This window comes from Meriones unguiculatus, chromosome X (genome assembly GCF_030254825.1).
Source record: "Meriones unguiculatus strain TT.TT164.6M chromosome X, Bangor_MerUng_6.1, whole genome shotgun sequence".
Taxonomy (NCBI): Eukaryota; Metazoa; Chordata; class Mammalia; order Rodentia; family Muridae; genus Meriones; species Meriones unguiculatus.
The window spans coordinates 121,984,872-121,995,840 of record NC_083369.1 but is presented as its reverse complement, the minus strand read 5'-3'; the positions used below and the strand labels follow the sequence as shown (position 1 = coordinate 121,995,840).

General features: G+C 40.5%; 1 protein-coding gene across 5 annotated transcripts in view; it reads right to left on the bottom strand.

Annotated features, from left to right (window-relative positions):
- Positions 1 to 7,462: 7,462 nt before the first annotated feature.
- Hs6st2 (heparan sulfate 6-O-sulfotransferase 2) overlaps positions 7,463 to 10,969 on the bottom strand; it is a 285,624-nt gene continuing 282,117 nt past the window's right edge. For all 5 annotated transcript variants that reach the window (XM_060375387.1, XM_060375390.1, XM_060375389.1 and 2 more), the window contains one exon: positions 7,463 to 10,578. In XM_060375387.1, the coding sequence (XP_060231370.1) occupies positions 9,693 to 10,578 (886 nt within the window). In that variant the 3' untranslated portion in view covers positions 7,463 to 9,692. The remainder of the gene's footprint in view (positions 10,579 to 10,969) is intronic.

Below are 10,969 nucleotides of genomic sequence, written 5' to 3'. Positions count from 1 at the left end.
AGTAGCTGTTATCATTATATGAAAAGGCACGTGGAGCATGTGATATGCAGTAGGTATTTTGATGGATAGTATGGATCCTCATTGTGCTCATCAGCCTCGTTGACAGGTGGGGTCTTCGTGTCTGGCCAGAATGAACAGTCAAACTGAGCTAAGGTCCTGATAGGATCCTGAGATGTCTGCACTAAATTAATGATTTCCTATGGAGGGGTAGGGTTGCAGCAGTTGCTTCCAGTCCTTATTTAGAAACTTCCATCCAAGAGCAAGACTCAGATGCTCTCTCCAGTGGAACTGGCAAAGCCTTCTTGCACACAGCCCCTGTGAGCATCCCCTGGGATTTCTCACAGAACAACAGACTCTTTTACTAACACTTCAGAAATTCCACTTCAGCATGTGAGCAATGTGGTCCAGGGAATGTGATTTTTATTTGTAATGCTGGGGAGGATTTTGAGGTCACAGGTATATGGATCTGGTTTTGAGAAACAGTTTTAGGAAGAGGAGTCAGGCAATGAAGTAAGGGGCTAAAAGTGGAAGGAGAGTGACAGAGACAACCCTGGCCCAAAGAAAGCCACTTTCTAAATTCCTAGAAGATTGAGGGATCATATTTTCAACTGAAATGAGCTCTAGAAAGGGCTTGGAAGCTTGACCCATGTCAGTACCTGTTAGGGCATTTTGGTTAAATTCATTCTTGGTCAATTACTGTTTACCTGAACAGTTCAGAGTATAAGGCGCTCCTTACTGCTCCTTTCTTCATTATAGACTCACTTGTGTGGAACCTAAATCAATTTAATGTCTTTGCTATCTGCTCTCACAAGCTTCAGTATAGACAAGTGATCCTGTTCTACTCGGCTTTAGGGGTAGAAATCTGCCTTCAGACCAGAGGATAAAAGGCCAGTAAAAACTGGCTCCCTATCATAGCCCAAGCTGAGATCCACCCCATGAGAGAGCCAACCCCTGATATTCTGCTATGTTTGCAGACAGGAGACTAGCATAGCTGTCCTCTGAGAGGCCCCACCCAGCAGAGGATCGAAACAGAATCTGAAACTCACAGCCAAACACTGGGTGGAACCAAGGGAGCCTTGTGGAAGAGTGGGAAGAAGAATAGAAGGATTCAGAGGTGACAGGAGCTCCATAAGGAAACCAACAGAGACAAATCATCTGGGCCCAGAGGGTTATAGGAGCACCAACCAAAGACCATGCATGGACTCGACCTAGGCCCCTTACACATAGGTATATATGTATGTGTATACATATACACAATGGGTAGCTTGGCCATCATGTGGCTCCCCTAGGAAGGAGAGAGGGGGCTTTGAAATGGGCTTTGTTTAATGCTTTTCAATCACTTTCTTTGGTGGGGCTGCCTCACCAGGCCACCAGGGAAGAAGATGCACTAAGCCCTGATGTGAGACTGGTAAGGGGAGGTTCCCCTTATCTGAGGTGTAAGGGCTGGGGCATGGGGGAGGTTGGAAAGAGGATACGAACAGGAAGAGAGTAGGGATGTCCTACATTGGGATGTAAAGTGGAAGAAGAAGAAGAAGAAGAAGAAGAAGAAGAGGAGGAGGAGGAGGAGGAGGAGGAGGAGGAGGAGGAGGAGGAGGAGGAGGAGGAGAATGAGGAGGAGGAGGAGGAGGAGAAGGAGGAGGAGCTGACACCAGAGTAGTTAAATCTTATCAAGCTATGGTGTCACAGCCTCTTGTAGGACTTGACAATCCCTTGTAAGTCTTCCCAAGTCACACAAATCTGAATAGAGCATGGCGAAATCACAAAAACTGTTAAAGTTTTCAGGCAGGCACCATCAAAGTTCACCAATATTAGTGAAGTCATAAGATTGAGTTAAACAGAATAAGAATAGACAAGGAAACTTGACGAAGATTATTGAACCTTACACTATCCTTATAGGAACATGACTGAAATGTAAAGATGCAAATGAGATAAAAGCAAATGTCCTTTCCTTTTTTAAAAAGTGAGGTGAGGTCCCTGAGTTTACAGGCTTGTGTCACCTTCCCAGAAAGTCTGTACTAACTACCAATCTGATTAACTAACATATATGATTAATGAGTTATTTTATCTTATCCCTCTTAGGTAGTACATAAGCATTTTTTGAGACAAACTTTCACACATAACCCAATGTGGCCTGAAAAATCTCTATGTAGCAAAGGATAGCCTTGATTCTCCTGCCTTTATCTTCTGAGTGCTAGGATTGTAGGCATTCAGTACCACCATTCCTAGTTTTACACATTTCACCCATAACAGAGTCTTTGGAATTCCAGGAACCAAGCCAACCTTGTTACAGAGGCAGCCAGACCTTTGGAGAGCTCATCAAGCAGATAAGCCTGACCTCTGGAGATGCTGAGAGTAGATATGGGTGGGGAAGAAATGAAGTCTGAGCTTCCCTTGCCAAACCTTGCCAAAGTAGGTCCCAAATCAACTAGGGTTATCAGTGAATTCACCTTTAATGTTGAAAGGTGGGCGCTTCACTTGGCATTTACTGGGTAAGATCTCTCAGAATGTCTTGTATCACTGGCTACATTCAAAGCTTAGATGTCATTCTTAAGAAATGTTTTGGGGCGTATGATTATACAAGATGAGTGTATTTTTTATTCTTTTTAAGAACATATCTCACTCTCTAGCTTAGGATGGTTTTTAACTCACCATATTACAAGAGTTAGCCTTTCAGTTGAACTTTCAGTAATCCTCATGTCTCTGCCTCTGAAGTAATAGGCATAAAACACAATGTTCAGAAAGAGACTGGTTCTTAAATTAGTCACAATAGGACATAGTGTGTAATTTTGCTTAATTTCTTGTCAACATTTTCACTTTTTATTCTAATTTTATTTATTCTAACTTTATTTATTCATTTTCCCCAGAGCTGAGGCCAATTCAAACACATGTGTAATTGTAGGTAAGAACAATGGTGCCATGCTGCCCCGTACTTATATCGTGCTCTCAGAAGACAGGGGCATTTGGCCCACACTTAGCCTGAAATGACAGAAGGAGTAAAAGCAAGGTTCCCTGAATCTTTTTCACTCTCATAAGTGTCTTGTAGGCAGTTACTGCAATTCACAAGGAATTCTGGAAGTGTTAGCTATTGCTTTCTCCATTGGTAGAGAAGGAAATGGAAACAGAGAGATTAATGATTTTGTCAAATATTACAGTTGGCATTTGGGGAGAGCTTGGGAGAAAATCCAGGCAGTATGTGGCTGAATCCTCTGTTTTCAACGTATAAAATCTGCAGCAGTAAGTATGCAGGGTGAGGGGGAATCATCCACTATAGTCCCAGCTGGGAAGGAAAACTGTGAAAGGAGAATTGAGTAAGAGTGGAGCAAACTAATTTACATTTTTTATAAATATTGTTTAGGGCTGTGCACGCTAGAGAAGAAGAGAAGAAGAAGAAACAGAAGAGGGTGGAAGAAGACAGGAGAGGGAGAAGAAGAAATGAGGAGAGTAGAAGAAATTGGAAAGAGGCTGGATGTATTTTGGTGTGATTGGAGTCAATAGTTGCATTTCCTGACAGAGAAACACTTAAAGAGATGCGCAACATCCTTAGCCATCAGGGAGATGCAAATCAAAACAATCCTGAGATTTCACCTTACACCCATCAGAATGGCTAAGATGAATAACTCAAGTGACAAAACATGCTGGAGAGGTTGTGGAGAAAGGGGAAACCTCCTCCACTGCTGGTGGGAATGTAAACTTGTATAACCACTTTGGAAGTCAATCTGGCTCTTTCTCAGACAATTAGGAATAGTGCTCCCTCAAGATCCACGTATACCACTCCTAGGCATATATCCAAAATTTGCTCAAGTACACAACAAGGACATTTGCTCAACCATGTTCGTAGAAGCTTTATTTGTAATAGCCAGAACCTGGAAACAACCCAGATGTCCCTCAATGGAGGAATGGATACAGAAATTGTGGTATTTTTACCCAATGGAATATTACTCAGCAATCAAAAACGAGGAAATCATGAAATTTGCAGGCAAATGGTGGGATCTAGAAAAGATCATTCTGAGTGAGGTATCCCAGAAGGAGAAAGACACACATGGTACATACTCACTCATATAGTCCTATAAGATATGATAAACATAATGAAATCTATACATCTAAAGAAGATAAACAAGAAAGAGGACCTAGGGTAAGATGATCAATCCTCACTTAGAAAGACAAATGGGAGGTGCATTGGACGTAGGAGAAAACAAGTAACAGGACAGGAGCCTACCGCAGAGGGCCTCTGAAAGACTCTACCTAGCAGTGTATCAAAGCAGATACTAAGACTCATAACCAAACCTTCAACAGAGTGCAGGGAATCATATGAAAGAAGGGGGAGTTTGTATGACATGGGAAGGATAGGAGCTCCACAACGACCAAATATATCTAGGCACAGGGGTCTTTTCTGAGACTGACACTCCACCAAGGACCATGTATGGATATAACCTAGAACCTCTGCTCAGTAACCAATTGGTTTCTCATAGTAAGGAGAACAGGGACTATTTCTGACAGGAACTCAATGGCAGGCTCTTTGACCTCTCCAAACCCAAGGGAGGAGCAGTCCTGCTAGGCCACAGAGGAGGACTTTGCAACCAGTCCTGAAGATACCTGATAAAATAGGATCAGATGAAAGGGGAGGAGGTCCTCCCCAATCAGTGGACTTGGAAAGGGGCAGGGAGGAGATGAAGAAAGAAGGGAGGGTTTGGGAGGGAATGAGGGATACAGCTGGGATACAGAGTTAATAAAATGTAACCAATAATAAAAAAGAAAATCTAAAAAAGAAAGTGAATAAAATGTAATCAATAAAAATGTAAATAAAATAATAAAATATTTTATTAAGAGTTGCATTTCCTTTGGATGAATGGAGCTTTTACAGATATTTTCACTGATTATGTAAAATTATCTGTAAAAAAATGTTTATGTTTACTTCACATACTTGCATATAGTTTAATTCTTAGCAGCACATGTTCAAACTACCAACCCCCCACCCCTGTCCAGAACTGATGAACATCTTGCAAGCATCTGACATAACTGAAGATTGGAGCTTTTGCTCATACTCACTGACACAGCGCCTGGTTTCAGTGTCCTCAGCTATCAGAGTAAGGACCCGCTTCTCCTTGCTCTTGTGCCTAAAAAGCCACTCCTGCTGGCATCTCAATAAATGTAGTTTGTGGTGTGGTACAGCTGGAAAGCACATCATCTGACTCACACTTCTATTCTCTTAGAGTCTGGACAACTCTGCTAAGTTTTTAATACACAGGGAACTTGGAATTGTGCTATATCTTCAGGGTCAATCAACTTCTTATCTAAAGGGCAAGAAAATAACTTTTTGGGGCTCCAGAGATTTGTTTTAATCACTCCTGCTGCTGTAGATTAGAATCAGTGAGAGAAAATAAAGAAATGGTTGTGATACATTCCAATGACACTTTAATTTCATCTTAAGTTCCTTGGGATTTGGGCATCTGTGAAGATTTGAGGGATGCATGCTACCATGTTTGTGCCTCAAGTCAAATTCTTGACAGAAGTATGAAGACATTTCCTCTCCCTGTAAATAATCAGAAACCCAAGCTACTGGTTGTGACACTAGGAATCAGCATATCCTTGTTTTGTTTTTTGTTTGTTTGTTTTTTGTTTTTTTGTTTTGTTTTGTTTTTGTTGTTAGTATTTTCTGCAAGCTTTCAGTCCTTGTTTAGTTCAATCCCCAGTGAGGACAAGAGGGAACAAAGTCCTGGCTCACTGCTGCACTATACTTCTTCTTTCCAACATATTAGTGTCAGGAGCCATGTCATTAGGACAATGCCAGAAAGTAGTGTTTTGCATGCACATTGGTAGCCAGGAGCATCCTGTAATTCTCTTGTCCCAATCCTATGGTGTTGTGCTTATCCTTCATGAAAGGGTGCATAAGGGATGCATCATTCTTCTCTTCAACCCCACTCCCGGTCCTATTTTGTTATAACTCTGGAGATGTGACAGTTTAAATGTGAAATGTCTCCCAGACTAATGTGCTAGGCCACTTGGTTTCTGGTTCATGGTGTTGTCTTCAGATAATGTGGGATATTTGAGAGGAGTGGCCCAGGTGAGGAAGTGAGTAGCTGTCAGGGTGGACCTTGAGGTTTATAGCCTGGCTCCTGATTTGTGTCCCATCTTCATTTCCTGGTTGGTGAGATCTAAGCATGTAACTTTACAGCTTAAGCCGTGAATGAAAAGACTATCTTCCCTCCTTTAGATTGAATCTATAAGGTCACAGTGATAGGGAAAGTAACTGATACACAGGGAGGATCTCAAGCCTCTGGGAACTAGGTCAATTAGTTATTTCTTCATTTCAGCTCTCCTCCAGATTCAAATAGCCCACCACGACATCATTTCCTTGGTGCCTTGAAGCTCTGTACAGTAGACCTGCCTGTTTTTCACTTCAGTGACTATAGTCTGTTCTTTAATGATACCCATATCTCTCACAGGAAAGATGGTTCTAACCCTTATTTATTAAATGTCATAGTTTAAAGACAAATGTCCTCCCTAGTTTTTCATGTATTTGAAGCATTGGCCCCCAGTTAGTGCCATTATTTGGGGGAGGGCTATGTGGTGTAGTCTTGCTGGGGGAAGTATGTCACTGACAGAGATATTTGAGATTAAAAGCTTTCACCATTTTTAGTTTTCTCCTTCTGCTTCATGCTTGCCATTGAAGATGTGCCCTCAGTGTCCTGGTCCAGCTGCCATGAGTGTTGTGTGTTGTCATGCCTCCCCGCCATAATGAACTTTAATCCTTCTGGAACTGTAAGTCAGAATAAACTTTTCTTTCTGAAAACTTTAGCTTATATATTTTTTAATCACAGCAATAAAAAGTAATTAATGTACTAAATAGTTGGCATTTTAGGAGTCCAGATTCCCCCATCCCCAGAAAGCAAGGGACCTTCATATAATGGAGACCTTTTGGTGAGCATTTTTCTGTGGTGCTAGGGTTGGAAATCATGAACTTGTACATGTTAAGCATTCTATAACTGATCTATGTCCCAGATCCGGTCTCCTCAACAGTTGGTGTTACACATAATCCTCATTCCAAGGATTTAGAAAAAAAAAATGTGTATGTTGAATATAATTAGAGCAAACTGTGGTCAAAACCAAAATGTTAATGCTTACCTTTAACTTTTTTCTTGTGGATAAAAGGAGGACGTATGCAATTAAGTGTGTTATTTTTCCTTAAATTAGAACATGGGCAATGTACATTGCTGTACATTGCATGGCAAACCTTGTATTTCACAGACAATTTTGTTTTATTCAAATCGTGGCCTCCAAAGAGGAATCACCCAAATTAAGGCTCTTTCAGAATGAGGAATTAGAATGGACCATCTCATTTTCATACTTAGCTGTCAAGTGTAAAGAAAAACACTGTCTTAGGAAAGATTCCAGTTCTGGTTTGTTTATGATGTCACAGGGTCTAGTGGCTGTAAACCTTGAAATCATGAAATTACTCACAGGCTGCAATTGAAACTTTATTTCACATCTATTGTTAAATTACACAAAATCAGTGAATGGTTTGTAAAGCTACACCACTGAACAGATGTTTACAGTTTGAAATCGTGGGATTTACATGATGATGACAAAAACGTATATTTATAACATTCTCTATATACAGTAATCAGTAGAGACAGAGAAAATGCACTTAATCTCTGCAAACCATGCACACCACAGCAATAACACATTTTTTTTTCCTGTAACTAGCTTTCCCACTGGTTCAGACTCTGTCCTGCTTTCCAACACTGTCAGTTTTAAGAGCAAATATTTTCAATTACAAATAAAGAGACTGAAATGCCATAGTGATCTACAGAATACTTCAAGAACACAACATACACCAAATAAGTTCATTCTAAAACACTTACTTCAAGATGTGCTTTTCAAAATTCCTTCCAGTTTTTTGTTTGTGTTTTTTTTTTTTTTTTTTTTTTTTAGATACAATTCAGAACACTGCAATGCCACAAAACAAAACCTGTAAATACTGTTACAGAGCTCAGAGTCAAGAAAATCCCTTTAAAGCCAGACACTCAACTCCGTGTCTAACTTGTGGCCATATTGTTACAGATTAAACAAGGTCAGATGATGAAAGATTTCCAAGAATGATCATATTTCCAAGAATGTCCCTCTTGAAAACATAAATACCACTTCTAGTCACCTTGTTTGATTGACGCCAAGGGATTAATACAAGTTTTATAGAAGAAGTGTAGCAACAACCACGAGGTGGACACCGCCATGCAGAATGATGTTTAATAATACAGTAGGTACATACTTCTTCCTACGTTTACTTTGTAGTTGATGACATCAAAATATTATTTATTACAGACTTATACTACCAAACTATTCTCCTCAACTTGTATGTCCCTGACACTTAGGTTCACAGCAGAGCATTCTTCACTTTCGATCTTTCATAAACAAAAACCTGGCAGAGATGTTAACCTCAAGTATCAAGAGGCAGCTTTTGGCGTTACTGAGCGACTCTGGATGTCTTAATGCTTACTCTACCATGGTCTTTGAGGAAAAAAAAATTGCTCTTATTATTGTGTACAAACCTGTCAATACAAAAAAGGAACCACGGGCCAGAAATAGTCAGTCACACTGGAAACATTACAATAAGCAAAATAATTAACAGTTCACATTCAGGTTCAATTCAATCTGATCAAGAATAATAACTTCAGCAATATTTAAAGACATGTTATCCTGTTTGAGAGTTCTTGTTACGGACCTTACTACACGGACATTGATAAGACAAGTCTATAGAAAGTCCTGACTTTAATCCAGGATTAAATAACAAAAGAGATTCAGCAACACACAATTTAGCTGATGAAGAAATATTCTATACATGGATTCATTTGGAATGAGCACAACTCAGAGAAGCCTTAAAGTGAATGAGAAGCAGCGCCAAAAAGATTGAAATTGTTGAAATTACAGTGCCCTGAAACCATCTGGAAACTGGATCTTTCCATTGGTATTCCATTTGGAAAGAAAATGCTTTGTTAATATGAGATATACCCTGTTTAAAACCTTTTAATCAGCAGAAGGTAGAAAATTTTAAAATTTTAAACATCTGTTAAATTATAAGACATGAATCCTGATCTATTTGAAAAGCCATTATTTTTACATAAACCCACCTACATGTAAGTGAGAAACCGTTTACTTTCTACACTTTGGCAAAATTTATCATCAGTTGTTTTGCTGTTTAGACTCCTTGTTAAAATAAGAATGAAATTAAAGGTTTTTGAGCATCTCTTAGTCTGCTCATGTTTTTACTTATGCTTCCCTGGGGGTGGGGGTTTGCTTTCAAGATTGGGTTTTAACAGAGTATCCGGAATCATTTAAAGTCTGTTTCTTAAAGTTTAAATGGCCACATTTCATGTTTTCTTTGTGTCTCCATACCTAATTTAAGAACTTCTTAAAATATCTAAACTGCAGTTTCTGGTGGAGTCTGGTTTGGCTCTTGGATTTCAGAAATAGTTCATCCCCCAAAAAGACAATTTAATTACACACTGAGATTTGTTTTACCCACACACAGTGTAACACTGAATCAAAAGGCAACTGTAAAGGCAACATCTATATTTGTTTTGAACTTCCAAAATAAGGGGAAGCAGGATGTGTTTGGACATTTTCATCTCGTAATATACACGCCATCTTTTTGGTGGTGCTTTGGGAAGCAGTGTGCACAAGCTTTACAGAGCCATTTAGCGCCATGTCTCTACACTGCCTATGTAGTCATTGGTGCCATTGCTGGTGCTGCTAACCTTCTGCTCCTGGCCCAAGCTCTGCTTCTGTCTTCCCTGGTTCTTCTTCTGGCTCAAATTAGGCTTTGATTTCCGAGTCAGATTCTGACTCAGGTTCTGAGTCAGGTTCTGATTTGGGTTGGGATTTGGATTCTGACTCAGATTCTGACCTGGACTCTGGCCCTGGCCCTTACTCTGACTCTGGAAATGGGTCTGAAGAAACCTTCCCTTCAGAAACTTGCGTTGCTCCTGACGCTTCCGCCTAGCATCCTGATGCTCTTTCTGCCTCATGAACTGATACCTTTGCAGAAAGAGGTCTTTCGCATAGCTGTACAACTCCATATCCAGAAAATTCAGCCTCTCAATACGCTTTTGGATCTCCTCATTGATCTCTACACTAGAGGCCCTAGTGGTATTATATTGGGTAAACGGCGAAATAAAGTTCATGTTGAAGGTCTTCTCAAACAGGTACTGGGTCTTACGCTGAAACTCGGTGAGGCCAAAGAACGCCATATGCTTCAGATTGGATTTAGCACTTTCCAGAAGGACCTTGTTTCTTTGCTTTTCCGGCATGACAGAGAGGTTGTAGCAGCCAACCAGCGTCAGGTCAGACAGCATGCGTACTTGGCGGTTGTTGGCCAGATTATAGGGGCAGTCCATGAACTCTTTGAGAGGGCATCCAGACCAGTCATCACCAGTGTAGCAGCTGGGCAATTCTTCAGAGGTTGGGGGTCTTCCATCACAGACGTGCAGGGATGCTTTCCATGTGGCTCCTCTCTGGACATGCCTCCATTCGCTCAAGTACCGGGACACTGGGTCTCTGAGGATGGTGATGTAATGGAAGTTCCTATGGACAAAGCATAAAGGCCCAGTCAGAAGTGTGACTGACATAACTGCATTCAGGAAAGTATGTTGCAGATGTGCTCATGGTCACTAAGAAAAGCAACAGAAGAACGATGGGGATCTGGTGATGGTATTTGTCCTATGAACTATGTTGCAGTCCTCTCTTTATACCCAGCTAGTGTGACCAGATATCTAACTTTTTTTAAATCCAATTTCCTGGCAGTACATCCTCAGCAGGCATTAAAAAATAAAACCTTCTGGATAAGAGCCTTGTCATGTTTTGCCCTCCTTTGTTCTCTTCTCAATGATGCTATTGGTCCAGTAAGCAACCATTTTATTTCATACTCTAAACCCTTAAGCTTTTATTAAACAATAACAAAATGGATACTCAGTTG